Below are 24,247 nucleotides of genomic sequence, written 5' to 3' on the forward strand. Positions count from 1 at the left end.
AACAGAAAGCAATAGATCTTGCTAGCAAAGCAGCCCAAGAAGACAAAGCTGGGAACTATGAAGAAGCCCTTCTTCTCTATCAAAATGCTGTGCAGTATTTTCTCCATGTAGTTAAATGTAAGGTCATTGGTTATTTATTTTAAAACACTAGGCTGGGCGCGGTGGCTCACGCCTGTAATCCTAGCTCTCTGGGAGGCCGAGGCGGGCGGATTGCTCAAGGTCAGGAGTTCAAAACCAGCCTGAGCAAGAGCGAGACCCCGTCTCTACTATAAATAGAAAGAAACTAATTGGCCAACTGATATATATATATAAAAATTAGCCGGGCATGGTGGCGCATACCTGTAGTCCCAGCTACTCGGGAGGCTGAGACAGAAGGATCGCTCGAGCCCAGGAGTTTGAGGTTGCTGTGAGCTAGGCTGACGCCACGGCACTCACTCTAGCCTGGGCAACAAAGCAAGACTCTGTCTCAAAAAAAAAAAAAAAAAAAAAAACACTAAAAGAAGAAATTACTCTATTTCATTTATAAAAATTGAAATAAAATGCCAGAAAATTCTAAACCTTCCATTTGCAAACGAATTTCCACTTTTTTCATAGTAACTTTTAAGTTTAAGTACTTAGACTTAGCTCATGACTGTGAGAGCTGTCATAGTTACTACTTTATATACCTAAACATCTCAATGGAAATAATTTTTTATTTTACTGATAATGTACCCAAATTATATAATCTAAATTTACTCATTTGTCTAAGCCTATGTTTGAAAATATTCTGTTTAAAAAACAGGTTTGGAAACATTTTACTCGTGTATTTCATAAGAATGTATTGCATGTTTACCATGTGCCAGGCACTGTTCCAAGCACAGAAGATGTAACAGTGAGCAAAAATGGATAGAGACCCCTGCCCTCATGGACCTTAAATCTAATGTAGTTGAATAATTTAAGGTTTTCTTTAGAGCTTCCTCATTTAATTTGAGATTTTATGTCAAATTTTATGTCAGATTATTCCTAGTGAAACTAGGAATGAATCATAGAATGTAAGATACAGGGGACTGATCCCATACATTGCATATTTTGCCAAAGTTGACTTTTGAAAATAGCCCTGACAGAAGCCTTTATGTGGTAAAATTACTATGGGGAAAACGTAGGAAAGAGTTGGTAATCGTTGGTTATCAATGATGAATTAGAGATGATCTTTCCTCCCTCTCCCAACATAGAATTTCCTTGTTTGAAAAATTTATTTAAGAACCTTTCTATATGGAATTCTCATGGAAAAATCTTTCTCATTTCCCTTTAATAGATGAAACACAGGGTGATAAAGCCAAGCAAAGTATCAGGGCAAAGTGTAAAGAATATCTTGACAGAGCAGAAAAACTAAAGGAGTACCTGAAAAAGAAAGAGAAACCACAGAAGCCAGTGAAGGAGGGACAGCCGAGTCCATCAGATGAGAAAGGGTATGTGTTTAAAAGTGTTAGATTTTATTGTACCTTTTAGTTTTAATTTGTGAAGTAAATTTCTTTTGATTAAACCAGGTGTTGGCAAACCATGGCTCATGGGCTGAACCTGACCTGCTGCCTGTTTTTACAAATAAGTTTTATCAGAACACAGCCTTGCCCATTCATTTTTCTATTGTCTGTGGTTGCTTTCATGCAATAACAACAAAGTTGAGTGGTTGCAATAGAGACTGCATGGCCCACAAAACCTAAAATATTTTCTTTTCTTCTGGTCCTTTATGGAAGAAAGTTTGCCAACCCCTAGTTTACTAAGGTTAGGACGTGATATAACTTAAATAACCCTCCATGACTGCTTGCTAATAGTAGGGGAAAACATTTGAAGGAATAGCACTCAGTTACCTTCTGGCCATTAGGTAATATTAAAGTTTAAAATTATTATAGGAGTAATCTGTGAATTAAATCTTTGACCATGTGGACAAAAAGAAAAATAATTCTAATATAAATAATTTTTTTGATATCTTATACAAAGTTTTTAGATGTGGATTTGCTTTCTGTTATTATAAAGAAAAACAACACAGCATAATTTATAAGCATTGAAACCCATTTTTGGAATGTCTTCCAGAGATATATCACTTCTAGATGCAGAATTTATTTATTCACCATGTAATATATGCATGTCAAGTTCCGTCATAAGCAACAGGAACATATTCTAACGAGATCGTCTCAGACTTTTCTATGAATTGGTTCCAGAGGTAGTTCCGGGTGACACATTCTTAAGAAAATGAGAGTCCAGAATGGAGTTCCTGGCCTGGTTGGGCTTAAACGCACTAAGGTTCTGCTTCAGAGGATGTGATACTCACAGTTGATAGCACATAGTGGCACACATTACTTAGACAGATAATCCCCTGTGGTCATGAGGAATGAAGTGCCTTATAGGCAGTGCTTTGGGGCTTTATGGCTGCCACCATAGACCATTGAGAAGAATACAAGGAATTGTAGAGTTGACATATTGCTTCTCTGTGTGACAGAGTTTGAAGAAAATTATAAGCTCACAGTTTTATATTTTCTGTTCATGATGTGATCAGGAAACCAGGGAGTTTCTGTGGCACCCTAAGAATAGTTTATCTTTTGCACCTGTGGCATTGATATAACAAAAATCAGTTGATAGTCTGATCTAATGGATTATTGAATTTCAACCTCTATGCAAGTAAAGATATTTAGTGTAAGATAGGGACTCCAAACATAAAATGAAAATATTGGAAGAAAAATTCAGTTGACTTTGGGTGCTCGGGATCTCCAACTGTCACTGAGACTCCCTTGCCAGCAGAAGATTCTCTCTTCCCCTATCTGTTGAAGTTCTTCTAGTCTTGCTTGGGGACCCTGTAATGATCTATCCTGAGGTGGTTACCTGACTAGGGGATGACAGTTTTTCTCCTGTACTAAAGAGCAATCTTAGTTACAAACAGTAGGACCTGCTTTGACTAATTTAAGCAAAAAGGGATTTATTGTACGGTATTACCTTACAGAATTTGTGGGCAAGAAAGTCAAGCTTGGATTCCATATCACTAGGAGAAGTGCCTAGCTATGACCGGGTTGTTCAAATAGGGATCCTCCTGTTGCCATCCACCCTGCTCAGCATCACAGTGCTTGGGAACAGGCAGTAGAACCTCTGTGCAGCTCCCTCAACAAAGCTGGTGCTTTCCCATGAAGAATTGGTCTCCTTGCGAGCAGCCCCGAATTTCTTGAAGGAACTTAGATCTTGTGTGGAACCCTAACTTCAGGGGAGCCAAAAAAGGGCAGTTTTTTATAAAGACAGCCTTTACAGTACAGGACAGCATGATAGAAGAGATTGGAGTGAGTATCCAGAGAATCAGTTTCTTAGTGTCTACCTCACCCATAGCCCCACCATCCTACAAGGTGGTCCCGTTTTGGTATAAAACTTGTCAAGCTATTAATCCCCCTTTATATCTTACAGTTTTAAAAATTATTTAATGCCATATTTTTTGCTTTATCACTTTTTCCCTCAACGTTGTAGCAGGAATACCTTTCCAATAAACTATTTCTACAACATCATGTTTAAAGGATGTAGTGTTTTTTATCATATGCTAACCCTTATAATTGAACATAAATTATTTCCATATTTTCTCTGTTGGCAAACAGTATGGGTGCAATCATCCTTATAGTTAAATCTTTGAACTCATTTTAAATTATTTCTTCAGGATAAATTCCTAGATATGAAATGCCTCAGTTGATCTACTTGTTCTTTGGGTTCAGTTCATTGTCATCAGGAAGCTTTATCAATCCTTTGGAACCCTAGATTAAGGGTTATAGACTCTTGTACCTTAGATAATTAGTATTCTGGATTTTTTTCCTCCTGGTGTGACTTCTCATTCTAATTTATATTTTGTCCAGTTCTGGTGTTTTTATTGTTGTTTGCAACTCTCCTGTAATTCATCTTAAATCCTTCATGGAATGATATGTGGGGCATGCATTTATGACTTAACACATATGTAGGTATGTCATAGGAATTTGGAGCTAGTTCCTGAATTTATTTTGGTCTTTTTGTCCTTCTATTGTTCATGATTCTCTATTAATTGATAATGTGCCTGCTTCCTATTTTATTTAATATATGCTTAAAAATAATAACGTAAGCATAACTTTTAATGGGAATGTGTTCTTTTGCCACTTAAATTACAAATATTTAGGTTAATTTTTCCTTCATTTTGCCTTATTTGATAGTAATGAGTGATCATTTGAATATATTAAATTCTTTTTATTAGGAATGACAGTGATGGGGAAGGAGAATCTGATGATCCTGAAAAAAAGAAACTACAGAATCAACTTCAAGGTTGCTTTAGATTTCATTTTTAAACTTACTATCTTATTTAAAAGACTCATAGTGAATTGTCTATTTGAATTGTTTTATGCCCACCACACCCCCCTTTGTATTTAAGTGAGGTTCAAGAACTGGCTTTGGTTCCCATTGGTCAATGGGCTGGATTTATTTATAGCATTTTCATAGGGGTAGCCCTCTACGGTCTCTAATGGCTTGGTTTTTTCATGTAATAAAAATATTGTTTGGTTTTATATCTGCCTTTAAAAGGCTGTAAGTCAACTTATTCTCTTTAATTTTGTTTATTTGCCCTCTTTTAGAGAAGGTAGCATTTATACTGTTAGCACGCTACAAAATCTGGTGGTATTAAAATTCACTACTGTCAGAGGAGCATAACTAATTAGGAATTACACATGTCTATTGTGGCCATCACTGTAGCTGATTCATTGATGTTTTATTTCATGTTTCTTACCTACTGTTCCTCATTTGCTTGTCAGTGTTCCTATTTACATTTATCTTTTTAAGCTTTCTGTTTTTACCTTCCATACCTGTAAGCGCCCTTTCATGCTGTGTTACAGTGTAGTAGTGTAATGGGGAGGGTAGAAATTTTGGCTCAATTCAGATCTCTTTTCCACTCAAGGGTCTGCCAATTAGAAGCCTTCTAATCATGGACAAGTTACTGAACCTGTTGGAGTCTGAGTCCCCATCTGTAAAATAGAAATCAATAATACCTCTCTTTCAGGGCTATCAGATTAATGACAATGTAAAAACTGCCTAATATATCTGACAAATTCTAGGGACTCAATAAATGGTAGCTTTGTATATCTAAACAGGCATCTGTTTAATTGCTGGTTTCTTTAATTGCTGAGATTTGATTGTTATTAGATATAACTATTAAATGATTTTTCAGACTGAATTTATATTCACCCATTAGTATGGTTTTTGTTCATTTGAATTACACCACACAGAGTGCATAACTGGGAAAGAATTTCCATTAGATAGATTCAGTCTTTGTTAGTGAATAGTGAATATACCTAGCTTAGCCAGACCTCTTTAACTTTGCTCTACTAGTCTATTCATTTTGGTAATATTTCTGTCTTCCCTACCCCACTAGGCTTTATAGAAGAACACTGTAGGATAGTATGTTGGAAACAGTACAGTTAATGAGCATAGAGATTATATTTATATGCCAAGAATTTCAGTGGTGGATGTAGTCCAAGGGCAGAGACTCTCAGTTTCCACTGCAAGTGCCTTATTCCACTTGTAAGGCAAGAAGCTTTTTTCTGTCTCTGCTATTGGTTTTGGTTTTGTTTACCTCATCCCACCTGCCCACCCCCAAGTGAAAATTGGATTGTCTTTAATTTTGAAAAAGATAACAATGTTTTTAATAGGGATTTCTCTAAATTACCTGTCAGTTATGACAACTATCAAATATTATACTTAATGTTAGAAATAGTTTGCTGATGGATTTCATGGTATAATATCTTTTTTTGAATCTTTCCTCTTTTTTTTTGAAACAGTATTTTAAATCTTTTACTTCTGTTTTAGATCATGACATTAAGCATAATATTTGATAGTTAAAATTAAAAATGGGTTTATGATTTGATTTGGCTTTTTTTAATATTCAGTGGTTTTTTTGCGGTTAAATAATATATTAGTGTAATAAATAGTATGATCAAAGACTGGATAAACTTATATAAATAGAAGTACAACTCAATTGTTTTATTTATATTTTCTAATAATCCCACCTCCCCTTTTTAACTTTACAAACAATTAATATCTATTAGTATTTAATTGTTTATCAGGAAACATTCCAAACTTACCTTTAAACTTCAAGGAGAAAAGTGTTAGTTAAATATGAAAATAAAGTATAGTATATTTTTAAAATTCATAGCAAAAATCTGAGCTAGATGATGCACACTCATAAAGTAAATTTACTTTAATTTAACTGACTCAAAATCCTGTCATGATGTAGATATTTTCTTACGTAGGATTACTAATCTTAATGGAATATAAGAAAGAAAAAGTGAATTGACTGTTTTCTTGCTTTATAGTACTCTGAACTTATAGAATGCAAAAGTGTTTATGGTTTCATTTAATTTTAATCTAGCAACTAAAGATTTGCATAGTTTAAGGAAGTTGCTAAGTATAACTAGTTTTAACATAGTAGATAGATGATCTTTACTAACCAGAAGAAATGATAAAACTAATTTCATGAAGTAATTAGATTATATAAGGGTTAGGTGTTTTGTACTTAATACAACTACATGTCAACTGAGAACAAGCTGCTTAATAATTTATACTTGAACAATTTCTGTATACTAGAAAATTGGAAAACCTTTTAATGATACTAGAAAATTTTGCCAGTAAACTGTATTAAAATAAATTCTTCTTGGACTCTCACTGCAACAATTGTTATAGCTTTTGAATATACTGTATTTAGAAACCAAATCATCGATTTAAGTAACTTTGTTAATTTACAAAAATGGTAAATCTGTTGAGAAGCCAAATAGAAATTTTGGCAGATCTCAGGAAAGTATTGCAAATCTACAGGGCTGTACTCTGTCTCTTTTCCATCATCTGCTTCTGTTGTAGCCTTTCCTCTCTCCTTCTTTCCTGTCTTCTCCCTTCTGTCTGCCTGTCTTTGGTTAACGTTTTTAAGCATATTGTCTTTCTGTGGTTGAGGAGATTAGATCACCTTTTCTTTTGGTTAACAGAAGAAAAGGTAGATGAACCCCCATTGAACAAGTAGTTTTGATACTCTGGAATCAGTATATTCAGATATTATAACCACTTTATGAAATGTTTGGTGCTTTTCTGAACACTCTAGTATTCATTATGTCATTTGATTTTTACACTAACCTATCTCTAAGTAGTTTGGGCAGATGGCTTTATTTTCATTTCACAAATGAGAAAGTAGAAATGTAAAAGGTAAAAGTGACCTGCCTAGGTAATTTAGCCACTCGCCCAGGCTGCTGACTCCTCCCTAGCAACTACTTCCTCATCACACTTTGCAGAAAGGGTTTTAACACATAAAACTTACCCAGACAATTTTATAGTACATTTCTTTAATGTCATGATTCCATGTTGTCTTCTAACTTTGATGAAATAGTCTTCCTCAATTTAAAGGTGACAAAATTTTTTGTAGGTGCCATTGTTATAGAACGACCAAATGTGAAGTGGAGTGATGTTGCTGGTCTTGAAGGAGCCAAAGAAGCACTTAAAGAGGCTGTGATTCTGCCTATTAAATTTCCTCATCTTTTTACAGGTGAGATGACTTTTAAGTAATTTTATTTTATGATATTTTAAAAACACATTGATGACTGAGGTAAAGCTTGGTGAATTCTTGTCACCATGTCATGAAGTATCTTAAATAAATTGTGACTGTTATACGGCAGTGATACATCTTTACACAAAGATGTTTTATTTCTTATACATATCCATATTTGCAATAGATATATTTCAAGACAACCTAATGTCAACCAGTAGGATAATTCCCCAGCATGTAATAGAATGCTATGCACTTAATAAAATGTAGTGTACATCTATATTAATAAATTTAAATCTGCTTATAATTCATTGAAGAATGTCTACATCTATTATAAAGATCAAAAAGCAAGTTATAAAATATGTATAGTATGATTCCACATTTGTTAGTAAGTGTGTGTGCTGAGAAGTAAGTATAGATAGATCCACTTAAAAATGTTAATGTATGCCTAGGAGATAAGGTTATAGGTAATTTTTACTTTTTCTTTTGATTTTCATCTCAATTTTTTGCAATGGGCATATATTAATTTTTAAAGAGTATTTCCATTTCTTAAAAAGAGTAAGACTTATTTAATAGCTTCAGATAAAGTACGTATCAAAGGAACTTTCTGCTCATGAAGGGCAGAAATCCTTTTGTCTGTGTCCACACATTGTGCTTTTACTACATGTTGGTGGAATGAATGAATGAGCAAGCAAATGAACTTCCTGTTAGAAGGCTTGTATTTATATATACTCACTTTTGACAAAATGGGCTTTAGAGAAAACAAAATATATTCAAGACATACCTTAGATTGATTTATTTTAAAAATATTATTATTGGTTGCTTTAGATTTAAAATCTTTTCACAGTATTCTTCACTATGGATGATGTCTATAGTAACTAAAATTAAGTTTTGAAATTCTCTTATTATTTTTCTAATGCAAATTTTAGGCAAGAGAACACCTTGGAGGGGAATCCTATTATTTGGGCCTCCTGGAACAGGAAAGTCCTATTTAGCCAAAGCTGTAGCAACAGAAGCAAACAACTCAACATTTTTTTCAATATCTTCCTCTGATCTTGTTTCAAAATGGCTAGGTGAAAGTGAAAAGTAAGTGGTAAATTAATTTTAAATGTTTTTGTCTTTGCCTGGTAGTCTATAAAGTAATAGGTTCTTACATCATTAATAGATATTCAGAGATCTGACATAATATAAATACTCATTTATCTGTCACATCAGACCCTAATTTGGAATTTATTTTGTGGAAAAAAGATAGTACACATGTGTAACTTAGTAAATGGTAAAGTGAATTATCCAGTTGTAGCATTCTTATTTTCTGTACCTGAAACATGATTAGGCTTTTTAATCTATAGAGTTCTTGTAATATTGGTATATTGCCTTGTTTTGGTTTGTTAATATTTTTTAGAGAACGAAAGTTTTTCTTTATTTTTAGATTAGTTAAGAATTTATTCCAACTTGCCAGAGAGAATAAGCCCTCCATTATCTTCATTGATGAAATTGATTCTTTGTGTGGTTCAAGAAGTGAAAATGAAAGTGAAGCTGCACGTAGAATTAAGACAGAGTTCCTAGTTCAAATGCAAGGTAATATTACTGATTTTTAAAATAGTTTCTGTTTATTGTATAACTATTATTTTATAACAGTAATGGAAAAAATTCAAGCAGAATTTTTCCACTCTAATAAACTAACAGTTTCATTATGCCATGTTTCATTCTGATAGTTTCCATGTGTATACATAATTTTTACCCAGTTATAATCATCTTATAGGATTCACCTATACAAATAGTATACAAATAGTAAAGAGATTAATATTTCACTATAACATGCCAGGAGCAATATTAGTAAAAGTAATATGTAGACTTTAAATGAAATCTTTCAAGAAATATTTTGAAAAGAATATTAGGTTATTAAGTATGAAATGTCTGATTTCATATTTGAAGAATCAAGTACTAAGTTTGACAGTTGATATCTCTGACATTTCACTTTGACACTTGTTTTATGTTTATCGTGAAGGTACATCCTCAGTCTTTCAAATGCACATTTTGGCTTGTGATTATCTTTCACATTTTTTTAGAGTAATTTTTTTGAAACCATGGGTAAGTCAAAAATTCATGTTATTTTCAAATATGAGTTCTGTCGTGGAACCAATACAGTGCAGATAGCTCAAAATATCAACGAAGTGTTTGGGAGGATGTGGCTCATGAGTGCATAGTATGTTGATGGTTTGAGCAGTTCCATTCTGGTGATATTAATCTTGAAAATGAGCCACGTGGATGACCTGAGACCAAGGTGGGTAATGATTAGCTGAAAGCTGTAGTGGAAACAAATTCATCTAACCTACACATGATTAGCAGCAAGGTTTGACGTTACTATTCCAACAATATTGGACTGTTGGAAACAAATCGGTAAGGTAAAGAAGCTGGATAGATGGGTTCCGCATGAATTAAACAAGCGTCAGAAGCGAAGCTTGCCTTTCTTTGCTGTCGCAGCATAAAGATGAACAAACCATTTCTACACTGTATTGTTACGGGTGATGAAAAATGGATTCTTTTTGACAATCACAAATGTTCAGCACAATGGTTGGATAAAGAAGAAGTGCCAAAACACAGTCCAAAACCAATATTCGTCAAAAAAAGCTAATAGTGGCTGTTTGGTGGGGTGCAGCACTGGTATTATCCATTATAGCTTCATGAAACCTGGTCAGTTGATTAGAGTGGATGTCTACTGCAACTAAATGGATGACATGATAAAGAATCTTGCGATCAAGCACTGGAGATTGGTCAATAGAGACAGGACAATCGTTTTGCCAGACAACATTCAACCACATGTTGCACAAACAATGCTGCACAAATTACAGAAGCTGGACTTGGAAACTCAGTTTCTCAATAAGCTGTGGAAAATGCCTTTTGCAATTTAATTGCCACTTGCTGTGCAGCCTTCTTCACTGCTAGCATAAATAAGTTGTTAAGATGGCAAAACTATGTTGATAGTTTAGGTACATACTTTGATAAATTGTACTGCTGCTTGTTTGAGATATGATAAACTATACTTTGATTTGAAATCAGACATATATTTAGGAGATTTTATTCTTGGGAATATATTTGTATCATATTGCAATAATATATTAATATTTGAGTAAATACAATTTTTTCAGAGAGATACTCTCAAGATGAGGCACTTTAATGTTAAAGTACCACATTTCTTAACAGAACAATGGTCTAAAGAGCACTAAAATGACAAATTATTTAAACTATTACCTATTTTAATGCAGGGGTTGGTGTGGACAATGATGGAATTTTGGTTCTGGGAGCCACAAATATACCCTGGGTTCTGGATTCTGCCATTAGACGAAGGTATGATGATCCAGTAAATATCTTATTTCCAGCTGCAGATGTAACAAGGAAATGATAATTCCCTTTTTGTGCAGCAAGGAGGCATTCTGGTAAATTTTCACAGAAGTTTTAATGTACCCTAACCTTGTTGCTTCCCTGCCTTGAGGGAAGAGAGCTGGTCATTTGCTTGTTTGCTTGCCTGCTATACTGAAGATAAAAGATTTCCATATACTGTAGTCTTTCATGCTGGAAATTATATTACCTAATGCTTACCCTTAGTTCAAATTAAGCTTAGTGGGCACCGATGCTTCAAAAATTACAAATATAGTTTGATATTTCAGTAAAAACTTTTTATGTATAAAATTTTAGTAAAATGACCATTATATAAATCAAAGTAAGATAACTAAGATATACTTTTAGTAAAAAAAATTTATGTCTCTAATTTTTAAGTTGAATATGAAACTAGATGTAGGAAAGGCATACAGACACTTCACTTTCCACTGTTTCACAGTTCCTTACTCCATTCATTTAATTTTACGTGGTAAAAACCAGCACTTCAGTTTTGCCACTTTTATCACATTCACTTGATGGTTTCCCAGTATGCTAGATTAGGAAATGTGGTGGGTATTTTTGAAAAATGGCCTGATTCCAAACCCATCTCTAGAGGTAATGGAAACTTTAAATTTCTTCTCATTGCCACAGAGAGTTACCTGAAGGACAGAAGTCTGCACAGACCATTTATATTGTCCCTCATTGCTTTCCCCCTATCTCTAAATACTGAAATTCTAAGAAGGCAAGCAAAATTATTATTGATAAAACATAATGTTTATAATATAGGATTATTTGTTCTGAATATACTCACTATAATACATTTTGTGGACATTTTGTGTAATATATATTTAATTATATATGATATTGGATAATTTTACCATTTTGAATTTAGAGAATGTGTCATTTCTACTCCTCTTTTAAATTGTTAATCATTAGCCCCTCGATCAAGAATTCAGAGTACAATTTTATGAGAAACAGTAATCCTGTAGGACATGTCTTTTTATATCATGAATTCTAGACATATAAATACTATGGCCAAAATAACCCAAAAATCATGTGAGAAAGATTAACCTATCCAAGCTGGTTCCCTGGCTATTTTTGAATTTGTTTGTTTGTTTTTAATGTGTTTTGGGCATCCTCCCTTTATCTGCCCTAAATGTATATGTTTAACCTTAGCTCATATGGGCACATTTAACTGATTCGACTCAACTTGTTATAATTGAGAATATCTACATATCTGTTTCTTCTTGAAAATACCCTAATTTTCAGTTAAAATTAAGTATAATATCTTTGATATAATGTATTTTTTATTTTAAGATTTGAGAAACGAATTTATATTCCTTTGCCTGAAGCCCATGCCCGAGCAGCAATGTTTAAACTGCACTTGGGGACCACTCAGAACAGTCTAACAGAAACAGACTTCCGAGAACTTGGGAAGAAAACTGATGGTTATTCAGGGGCAGATATAAGTATCATTGTACGGGATGCACTTATGCAGCCTGTTAGAAAAGTACAGTCAGCTACTCATTTTAAAAAGGTAAGTCACTTTTATCTATCCTTTCATATGTTTTGTCTTCAAAGAATTTGGAAGAGTTTCAGTGTTGTATAATAGTTACAATAGGTTTACATAATAGACATATTTCTATTTCATTGAAATAAGTTCTCCAGTCAAGTTTATTAGTAGCCATTATTAATAGTTCTAACATGTTTTACATTTTCCATGGCTTTGGATCACCAACTGTAGTAGACCTCTCTATGGCTCCATCCTTTTAATCTTTTTAAGGCTAATTATTTCAATTAGCAAGAATAGGTTTGCCTGTTTATTTTTTTTATTTATCAAATGTCTAACATATCAATGTGGGCCCAGAGGAAGATCAGAAAGTAGAACAGTCAAAAAAGACAAAAATCTCTGACTTCATGCAGCTGAAATTTTTGTGAGGACAGACAATAAAATATATATATAATAAGTAAAGTGAGATGGTGTATTTCTCCATACCTATACCAATCCTGAGATAATATTTAAAGTTGATCATTAAAAAACAGATAGGAAATAGCCCCCAATATGTTACAAATTTATTGCCATCTAAATACTTGTGTGTGACTTTATCACAAAAGTTCTTTTTCTAGATATTCTTAAAACTGTTAAATAAGTTATATATCATAAAAATGACCCTGCAGTTAACATTTAGCATTGAATTTTATATATATGTTTGAAAGAATTTTTGTTGAAAGATAAGAGTTCAGTAATTTCAGACTAAAGGTGCCAGATATTACAGAATTTTCTCAGCTATGGACAATAAAGCAACTTATAAGAATTTTTTATTAGGTCTATTTTTGGTCTCTAAAGTTACTACCACTTATTAAGCAGTAGAGGAAAAAAAGGGAAAGGTTAGCCACAGATAACTTTTTTTTAAACTCATTTTCCCCATGTATGTAAGTATTGTAATTTATTGTAGGAAATTTCAAAATATAAAAAAGCATCAAGAAAAAAGCTAAAACCAACCAAAGTCTATTCCATGACTCGGAGAAAACTACTTTGTTGTATATTCTTAATTTTTTTCAGAAGTAAACATTTAAACAAAACATACAAAAATATTAATACAATTTCAACTTTCCTGATGATGACTTTAATGTTTATTTAATTTGTTCAAATAAATATTTCAGATTGCTATTTATTCCAGGTTCGTGGACCTTCCCGAGCTGATCCTAACAACCTCGTAGATGATCTGCTAACACCCTGCTCTCCAGGTGACCCTGGTGCCATTGAAATGACATGGATGGATGTTCCTGGGGATAAACTTTTGGAGCCAGTTGTTTGCATGGTTTGAACTTTTGTTTGTTTTTAAGAAAAATTTTAAAACATTATACTTTATAATTTGCCAAAGATAAAATTTTCCATTTATATAAGACTTGGGAAATGTTGGTGTGAACAGGCATGTTTATTTAATACTATTGACTCATGTTAAAAATTGTGAAGATTGGCTGGACACAGTGGTTCACACCTGTAAACCTAGCATTTTGCGAGGCTGAGATGGGAGGAACAACACTTGAGCCCAGGAGTTTGAGTTTGCAGTGAGCTATGATGACCTACTATACTTTAGCCCAGGCAACAGAGACCTTGTCAATCAGTCTCTCTCTCTCTATATATATATATATCCTCCAACTCCTCCCACCTCAGCCTTCTGAGTAGCTGGGACTACAGTTACATGCTACTATACTCAGCTAATATTTTAAAATTTTTTGTAGAGATGGGGTCTCAAACGCCTGGCTTCAAGTGATCCTCCCACTTTGGCCTCCTAAAGTGCTGAGATTACAGACATGATCCACCATGCCCAGCCAAAAATTATTTTTAAAGCATTTTCTTGGGCTTTGATGAAACTTTAAGTGAAAAGGCTACTTTTTAAAAACATAGGTTTCTGACTTTGTAGCTTTTATGGCTAGAATATTATTTTCAAAATGCTCATATATATTGTAGAAATTATTGTTAAGACTTAACTAAAAAACAGAATTGGTGAAAATTTTTTCCCCTAAATGTCAGATTTTTAAAAATAACTAGAAATTGCTAATCCTTGTATCACTGAATTCAGAATGGTGTTTTTCTGTTTTACTTTTCTAGGCTCCATAGAAAGTTTAAATATTGCAGTTCTTAAAAATTTTAACTGAATTTAAACAACTTTTATTACAAAAAAGAACGTTTTTATGGTTTCTATTGGGAGAATTAAAATATCTTACAGGACTTTGTTTTGTGAAGTATATTGTTTTTAGGAAACTTTGGGCGATTGTAGAGTTATATTGATTATGTTTTTCTTTGTTTTTTTTCCTTCTTTACTTAGCCAATGATGGATGAGATTATGTTTTTAAGTTTTTGTTCTCTGTCCAGCTTTGAAGAATTTACAATAACTTAGGAGTGGTCCTTTTACAATAACTTAGGAGTGGTCCTATTTTCCTTACTATTTTACAGGAGACATACCCTAGAAGTTAGTTTTTTAATGAACCTCTGATATTAGCATATTTTCTTATCATTTTGATCTTACGTTTTTAAATTCTGGTTAGTTGATTTTGACAAAATGGTATTCTGCTTCACTTACGTGTAAATCAATGACCACATTCCTTTTGAATTGTATTTTCTTGGAAAACTGATCTCTTGTTTAAGAAAAACAGATGAGGCCAGAAATTAGATCATAAACATACCTTGGAGGGCCTTGGTCCTCAGGCTAAAAGGATTGTACTTCTGATAGGTATTGGGGAGCCACTGAAAGGTTCTGATCAGTTCAGGGGAAGATATTGGAAGTTTCTACGCAAAGGAATAACAACATGTCAAAGATATCTTTTAGAAAGAATAACAGAGTTTATTGTCAGTATCTTATGGCACACTGCAAATTTAGGTTAAAGTTAGTAAAAATAATGATAGTATGATGATTTTGTATTTTCTTAAATCTATTATTTATATACTCCTTCCCCCTTCTTTTCTCTGACAGTCGGATATGTTGCGGTCACTCTCTAACACAAAACCCACAGTCAATGAACATGACTTGTTGAAATTAAAGAAGTTTACAGAAGATTTTGGTCAAGAAGGCTAAGCCAAAGATGAGGAAGATGTTTACTATGTGTATTGTTTCTTTCATAGATATTTTTGCCTCTTTTGGATAGCATTCAGATTATTTCCAGTAAAACTCTTTTACCACGGGGAAATACACATCTTACTTCAGAGTTCCTTTAAGTTTGATTTTGTAATTTTTCTCCATTACCTATCAAATGCTCCTATTAATGAAAAGTATAAGATAATGAGCTATAAAGAAATGAGCAATATATGAATGGCAAAAAAAGAAATTACCTAGTAAGAAGAATATTAGAAATTGATTGACATACAAATATTTACAATTTTATGAATGGTGGTCTTTGCAAAGAGCATTTATTATTTCTTTTGGACTAAAATGAAACAGGGCTTATTTTATATTTTGAAAAAAATTCTTAAAACATTCTTATCAGTGCAAAATTTATTTACTGTATTAAAAAATTAAAAGTGATAGCATCTTTACTCTCAGGGACAGGCAATAAAAAGCAAAGAGTACTGTGATTGGGTTTGAAGGATTTTGAAGTGATAGCCAGTGCTCTTATTGGTTTTTAATAGGTTGACTTTTTTCCTGTGTAGATTTAAATAATTTCTTTAAAAGCAGCAAGCTTTTATATTTAATTAAATACCTTTCACTGTGCAATCTCAAGAGAAACACTTTCTAAATTAGGAGTTTTCTTTACCTTGAAGAAGAAAATTGTCTAATTCAATGTCTTTTTGTAGCAAGATTGACCAAAACAGGTGGTAAGCATGTAATTTTTAAATAACTGTCATGAATACTGTAACGGAAACCTTTGCTCATGAGGAAATGGCCTACCCTTGGATTATGGGAACTTTCTGTGTGTGATGTTGGCGTGTGTGTGTACATATATATATATAAATTTCTTTTTTTAATGTAAGGTAGCAGTATAGGGTCTTGTCTTTCTCACCTTTTAAGTTCAGGGAACAGTTTGTCCTGGCCACACATCTGTATCAGTATAATGCTTATAAAGCTTTAGAAATGAGCTGATGACTCATTAATAAAATACAAACATGATATTATTTTAATATCTTCAAATAATCAGAGGATGTGTGTTATACACTTTAGCACCAACACTAAGTTGTGCCTTGTACATTTGCATTGGCTCTACATGCAAAAGATTACTAAGTTAGGTAGAATGAGATAGATTCCTTAATTACTATGAAGTTTTACCTTGCAAATGCTATAGAATAACTTGCATTTTTAAAGTATATTTGCACATTTTACATATTATGCTATATGGCTGCCTTTGGGTTTTCTGTACAGATTGTTTTTGTTAATATTAAATGGAAATCAGAGGCCTGAAATATGCAGTTCTTATGTGAAGTAAATTGATATAACCTACTATTGGCTATATTCTGTGTATGCTTCTTTATTTTGGGACCTTCTGTGCTGAAGAAAATATTATCTCAATTGATTAGATATAAAGAAATCATTAAAAATTACTAAGAATATATACTTGAAAATTCTATTTTTCAGCAACTTTTGTGTGAGGGTTGGGAATTAACTTGACCAAGAAACATTGAATTCTTTCTGGATAAGATAATTAATATACCTTATTTATCAGCCTCAGTGTTATATGGTACTGCTGTTCATTAATTAGGATAATTAATATAATTATATGATTATACATAATATAGTTGAAATCTAGAATTTTTTGTAAATCAAAAAGGTGATGAAGTTTTCTACTTAAATTGATCAAATACATGACCAAGTAATATGCAAACAAAGTATTGATGATAAGTGAATACTTTATCCCACTTCATTCTTACATGTGCTTTAAGAGCTGTGTCTTATATCTATATCACTTCTAGCCTGAGCTCCATTTTCTAAATTTCTGGGTCTAAAGATAATTATGGAATCTAATAATTTTAGATTCATTCTACAATAGTAGAGGATGCTTTATAGGCCATATTTATGTGTTCTTTATGTAAAGGTATTGAAAGGAACCTGGATGGGTATGCTCTGGTTCTCTGGCTCTTGACCCTTATGAAGTTTTGGGTAGACATTTTCTGAGCCAACAGAAAATTGTTATTGACCATCTCTATGAGCTGCACCCTGGATGTTTAAGAGGCTTTGTCTCAGCCTGAGAAATGTGTAGGGACTCTAATTATTAGGCATGTCAATAGAGAATTTTTTATTTTTTATTTATTTTTGTTGAGACAGAATCTCGTTTTGTTGCCCAGGCTAGAGTGAGTGCCGTGGCGTCAACCTAGCTCACAGCAACCTCAAACTCCTTGGCTCAAGTAATCCTCCTGAGTAGCTGGGACTACAGGCATATGCCACCATGCCCGGCTAATTTTTTTTTCTATATATATTAGTTGGCCAATTAATTTCTTTCTATTTATAGTAGAGACAGGGTCTCGCTCTTGATGTCTGAGTTCACTGTCAACAACATGCTGAAGAACAGAATGAGTGACTTTTATTATTAATGTTATGGAACCTCTATTTAGCCACGTTCATCATTAAAGAATGGAGGCATACCTACCTAACATTGGTGCAGCAGGCTACAAATGAAGCAACACAGGGTGCATGGTGTTGACACTGGTGTTACCTCAAGTTCGTGAGCTCTCACAGGTGCCATGTTCTTTCCTACCTTCATTCCTTCAAATTTATATCAGTCTCCAATATAGTGTCCTTTTCTCTGCTAGTCCAAATCACATACTTCCTTTAAAACCTAGCTGATGAACCAGGTAATCTTTTCTAGGAAGGATCCCTGACCTATGCTCATCCTACCTTTGGATTTCTTTAGTCCTAAGTTGCTACTCCTATCTTGAGGTTTTTCTCTGTTTCAAGCATGTTCTATTCATCTTGTTTAGATCATTTAGATTATAAGCTCTGAGAATTAAATTTTCCCTACCAATTAACATAGTACTGGTCATTACTTATTAGATACTTAGTAAAGGCTTAAAAAAAATAAGGCAGTTATGCTTTTATTTTGATTTACCTGATGGATTATCTGTGTGACTTTTTATAAAATAGTTAATTTTATAAGGTGGCTTTGTTCTTACTGGTCTAGTGAAGTTGTGATATATTTCTGTCTTGGTTATTGGGGACTTCAAAATGAGAGATATGCTAGAGCCGACTTGCACTGTCCCACAAAAACCAATTGTGCTGAGGCAGGAGGATTGCTTGAGGCCAGGAGTTTGAGACCAGCCTGGGCTTCATAGTAATATAATAGCCCTATCTAAATCTGGGTGACATAAATATGGATACTTATTTTTTCCTTATATTTTTATCTTTAAATTTTTTTTGTTTTTTTGAGACAGAGTCTCACTCTGTTGCCCTAGCTAGAGTGCTGTGGTGTCAGCGTAGCTCATAGCAACCTAAACTCTTGGGCTCAAGCGATCCTCCTGCCTCAGCCTCCCGAGTAGCTGGGACTACAGTCATGCACTACCATGCCCGGCTAATTTTTTCTGTATATTTTTAGTTGGCCAATTAATTTCTCTGTATTTTTAGTAGAGACGGATCTCATTCTTGCTCAGGCTAGTTTCGAACTCCTAACCTTGAGTGATCCTCCCACCTCAGCCTCCCAGAGTGCTAGGATTACAGGTGTGAGCCAGTGTGCCCGGCCTAAATATTTTTAATTTCCCAAAGTTAAGAAAAAGTTTTAAAGAAGAATTACAGTCAGATTGACAGCAAATCACAAGAATTAAAGTCTCCTCCTCTGGAATTCTATAAAATAACAGAAAAGGTTTTAAAAAGAGAAAACTAGGACGGCAAAGATATTTATTCATCAAACAAATACACTCTGAAAGACGGTATATTTCATCCAGACTGCCTTCCTAGTTTTTTGGCAGTGCCCCTGTCCTCCCACTACAGGAACCAAAATAGAAAGATCCTATTTTTCTGCATCAATCAGCAGCCAGTCCATGGGCCCTTGACTTCACCTTGGCATGTCAGGTGCTGCCACTCAGGTCCTTCAAGTAACACGAAGGAGCAAGTAATACGAAGTTGGTAGGACATTAAAAATAGGATCGTAGCTGCATCCACAGCATCTAGCCGCATGGGAATCTGGTAGCTCATGGTGAGACAGGTAATTACATTATTGCCTATGGTCACATGGAATGAAGTGCCCAGTGAGGACAAGACATTGGGGAGCCACTTTGCAGCTACTGGAGTACAAAACAAAGAGCATGAGAATGGCTGGTTGAGATCAAAGCAGAGATGGAAACCCAAAGATCTTCCATGACTATGCTAAAAGAGACATTTCCTACAACCACAGTGCCTAAGTAATCAAAAGCCAAACAGCATTTGATCCTGTGAGTTGCCAAATTATATCAATTGAATTCGCAGATTCACCACGTTTGTATGTGAAAGTAACAAAATTTAGTGAGAAAAGAACAGGCTTCATAGGACTGTATATTTGCAAGAATTTAGAGGATTCTGAATTATCAGCAAATATCTGAGGCTTGTATAACAATGGGTTATGTTGATGAAGAAAAAGGAGAATCAAGTTTCAGATGTGATAGAATTTATCAATATGAGTTCAATCAACAAAGATTCTGCATTCAATATTTTGGTTTGAGCTGCTGAGAGTGATTTTGTGTGACTGGTTGAAGGAACTGAACTGAACAGTGGATCCTCTTTGAACTCCAATAACATGTAATGGGAAAGAAAACCCAACATCATTAGGAAATATAAATGCTAGACTAGATTTATCATGTAAGAATCATCTTCAAAGCCACAGCGTTCCTAGAAAAGACCCAGAATCCAATCCCTTAGCCAAGGCTTTTTTTTTTTTTTTTTTTTTTTGAGACAGAGTCTCGCTTTGTTGTCCAGGCTAGAGTGAGTGCCATGGCGTCAGCCTAGCTCACAGCAACCTCAAACTCCTGGGCTCGAGCGATCCTTCTGCCTCAGCCTCCCAAGTAGCTGGGACTACAGGCATGCGCCACCATGCCCGGCTAATTTTATATATATATCAGTTGGCCAATTAATTTCTTTCTATTTCTAGTAGAGACAGGGTCTTGCTCTTGCTCAGGCTGGTTTTGAACTCCTGACCTTGAGCAATCCGCCCGCCTCGGCCTCCCAAGAGCTAGGATTACAGGCGTGAGCCACCGCGCCCGGCCTTAGCCAAGGCTTTGATAAGTGGAAGGAACACTTTCTAATGTGCTTTACTGGCTTTTCAATTCATCAGAGCTAGAAAGATCCATCGGTTGCAAAAGCCAAGTAGTGGCAATTGGCCAGCACATGGCTAATGCACTTGCGCACCACATTAGGCTGCAGGGCTAATGTGGTCATCAGGATGGCCTTTCCCACAGAGATCTTAAGCAATAATTCATTGGCGATGAGGTACCTAGGACAAAAACAAATGACTCCTCTGCTCACTAAGGTGCTACTTCCTTAGCATAACCAAAAAAACTCCCAAGTCTGGTGAACAGCCCAGAACTATAACAGGCAGGGCATGAAGCACAGCACAGACTCGGTACCTCTCTTTTTTTTTTTTTTTTTTTTGAGATAGAGTCTCGCTTTGTTGCCCAGGCTAGAGTGAGTGCCGTGGCGTCAGCCTGGCTCACAGCAACCTCAATCTCCGGGGCTCAGCGATCCTCCTGCCTCAGCCTCCCAAGTAGCTGGGACTACAGGCATGCGCCACCATGCCCGGCTAATTTTTTGTATATATATTTTAGTTGGTCAATTAATTTATTTCTATTTTTGGTAGAGACGGGGTCTCGCTCAGGCTGGTTTCGAACTCCTGACCTTGAGCAATCCGCCCGCCTCGGCCTCCCAGAGTGCTGGGATTACAGGCATGAGCCACCACGCCCGGCGGTACCTCTTGATATAACTCAGCAGTTCCTTCCCCTCAAACCCTCCTCAACGCTGATTCCACTCCCCAGAAGTAATCACTTTCAGTCATTTTTAGGTTTGGTTCTTGTATAAGATTTTATTTTCCAAAAATGGCCACAATGATATCTTCCCACTCAAATCCTCTTACAATGTCCCTTTGACATTCCTTCCAGTGATATGTGGGATCTGTCCTCTCTTAAAATTGGGTGGGCTTTTGTGAATATTTTAGACCAACAGCATATGGCAGAAGTGACACTATGAAGCTTATGTCTGCAGACACCAGTCTGCAGCTTGCCTTTTCTTCCTTTTAACAGTCTTTTGCAGAGTAAAATTTTCAAATTTTGATGAAGCCCAATTTATCAGTGTTTTCTTTTAGTGACCCCTAGGCTGGGTCACTAAAGATGATACAGCCTCCACTTCACTCCCTGGAATACTTGCTCTGAAAGTTTTGGTCTCCAGTCTCCTGTCGGCAGTCTGACTGTCCTGAGGCTACTATGCTGTGTAGAAGCTCACACTAGCCCAGGCAGAGAAACCAATTGGAGAGAGCTGTCCCTAGATGCTTCAGCCCTGTGCTACACCAGCCCCAGATACTGTGTGGGTGCAACTGTGCAAAGCGCTCCTAGCTAGAATTGCCTAAACTAAACCCTTCCTGAATTCCTGACCCACAGGAACTGAAAGAGAAAATAATTGCTGTTTTAAGCCATAAAGTTCCACGATGACTTGCCATGCAAAAATTCCAAACAGTGTTAGTCTCAGTGGGCAAGGGGAACTTGTATTAGATTTGTAATACTGCTCTAACAAATTACGGCAAAGTTAGTGGCTTAAACCAACACAGATTTATTGTCTTGCAGTTCTGTAGGTCAGAAGTCCAATATGATTCTCACTGGAGTAAAATCAAGATGTCAGCAGGGCTGCATTCCTTTCTGGAGGCTCTAGGTCATAGTTTCCTTGTTCATTCAGGTTGTGGGCAGAATTCAGTACCTTGCAGATGCAGGACTGACATCCTGTGTCCTTGCTGGCTGTCAGCTGAGGGCTGTTCCCAGTTTCTAGAGTCCCCCTACATTCCTTGGCTTATGGCCCCCTCCCTCCATTTGCAAAGCCAGCAATGGTGAGTTGAGGCCCTCTCATGCTTAAAATCTTTTCTGGCTCTTCCTGTGTTGTTACATCTCTCTGACCCACTTTCCTGCCTTCCTCTTCCACTTGAATTTTCTGTTTCTTTTTTATTAAGCTTTTTATTTTGAGATAATTATACACTCACATATAGTTGCAAGAAACAAAACAGATCTCCTGTACCCAGTTTCCCCCAAGGGGAACATCTTGCAAAACTATAGCACTATATCCCATGACATTGATATCATCCAGCTATAGGACATTCCCTTTCTCAGGCTGGTCTCAAACTTCTGACTTCAAGTAATCCTCCTGCGTTGGCCTCAGAGTGCTAGGATTATAGGTATGGACCGAGAATTCTTTACATATCCTAGATACTAGTTCTTTGTCAGATATGTGGTTTGCAAATATTTTCTCCCAGTGTGCAGCTTCCCTTTTCTTCCTTTTAACAGGGTCTTTTGCAGAGTAGTTTTCAAATTTTGATGAGGCCCAATTTATCGGTGTTTTCTTTTATACACTGTGCCTTTGGTACCAAATCTATAAAGTGTTTACATAATCCTGGCTCTCAAAGATCATCTATGTTTTTTCTAAACATTTTATAGTTTTACATTTAGGTCCCTGATCCCTTCTGTATTAGGATGAATAGGATACATACATAACAAAGAGATTTATTGTAAGGAATTGGCTTACGCAATTATGAAGGCTGAGAGTCCCAGGATCTGCAGGGCAAGCTGGCAAGCTGGAGACCCAGGAGAGCCAATATTTCAGGTCAAGCCCTAAGGCCATGGAAAAAGCCAATGTCCTAGTCCAAAGTTCATCAGGCAGAAAGAATTCTTACTCAAGGAAGGGTCAGTCTTTTTGTCCTATTCAAGCTTTCAATTGATAGGATAAGGTCCACTAACATTAGAAATCGCAATCTGCTTTGAGGTTAAATGATAATCTCATCCAAAATACCCTCACAGAAACACCCAGAATATTTGACCAAATAAATATCTAGGCACTACACAGCTTAGTCAAGTTGAAAATAAAATTAACCATCACACCTTCTTGAGTTAATTTTTGCAAAATGTATAAGCTTCAGGTCAAAATTCATTCATTTATTTATTGTCTATGGATGTCCAATTGTCCTAGGACCATTTCATAAAAAGGCTACCTTTCCTCCATTAAATTGCTTTTTCATTATTGTCAAAAATCAGTTGGGTGTATTTGTATGGGTCTGTTTCCAAGTTCTATTGATCTATGTGTCTGTCCTTCACCAATGCAATACAGTCTTCATGACTGCAGCTAAATAACCAGTCTTACAATTGGGTAGACTGATTCCTCCCACTTTATTCTTTTAAAAATATGTGTTAGCTATTCTAGTTTGTTTGCCTTTACATATAAATTTTAGAGTAATCTTGTCTGTATTTACAAAAATATTGCTGGGGTTAGAATAGGAAGTGCATTAAAACAGTAATCAATTTGGGAAAAAATGACATCTTTATTACTATGTTGAGTCTTCCAATGCATAAACATGATGATGTAACTCTCTATTTAGATCTCCTTGGATTTCTTTTATCAGCATTGTGTAGTTTTCTTCAGCATACAAGTTCTGTACATGTTTAGTGACAGTGACACCTATTTATTTCCTTTAGCAATTTTAAGTGAAATTATATTTTTAATTTCAGTGTCCACAAGATCATGGCTACTATATAGAAATGCATTTTACTTTTGTATATTTATTTTGTACCCTGCATCTTTGCTAGAGTTGCTTACTTCTACTAGGTTTTTGTTTTTGTTTAGATTCCTAGGGATTTTCTGCATGATCAGTCATGCCATCTGCAAATAGAAATAGTTT

At 35.1% G+C, this 24,247-nt stretch overlaps 1 protein-coding gene across 1 annotated transcript in view; it reads left to right on the forward strand.

Annotated features, from left to right (window-relative positions):
* The window catches only part of VPS4B (vacuolar protein sorting 4 homolog B), a 28,228-nt gene extending 11,242 nt beyond the window's left edge, over positions 1 to 16,986 (forward strand). Inside the window, exons 2-11 of the mRNA XM_012774466.2 lie at positions 6 to 117; positions 1,295 to 1,448; positions 4,229 to 4,296; positions 7,430 to 7,549; positions 8,479 to 8,635; positions 8,979 to 9,127; positions 10,816 to 10,897; positions 12,245 to 12,464; positions 13,609 to 13,749; positions 15,406 to 16,986. Of these exons, the coding sequence (XP_012629920.2) occupies positions 6 to 117; positions 1,295 to 1,448; positions 4,229 to 4,296; positions 7,430 to 7,549; positions 8,479 to 8,635; positions 8,979 to 9,127; positions 10,816 to 10,897; positions 12,245 to 12,464; positions 13,609 to 13,749; positions 15,406 to 15,507 (1,305 nt within the window). The 3' untranslated portion in view covers positions 15,508 to 16,986. The remainder of the gene's footprint in view (positions 1 to 5; positions 118 to 1,294; positions 1,449 to 4,228; positions 4,297 to 7,429; positions 7,550 to 8,478; positions 8,636 to 8,978; positions 9,128 to 10,815; positions 10,898 to 12,244; positions 12,465 to 13,608; positions 13,750 to 15,405) is intronic.
* Positions 16,987 to 24,247: the final 7,261 nt, after the last annotated feature.

Source organism: Microcebus murinus, chromosome 17 (genome assembly GCF_040939455.1).
Source record: "Microcebus murinus isolate Inina chromosome 17, M.murinus_Inina_mat1.0, whole genome shotgun sequence".
Lineage (NCBI taxonomy): Eukaryota > Metazoa > Chordata > Mammalia > Primates > Cheirogaleidae > Microcebus > Microcebus murinus.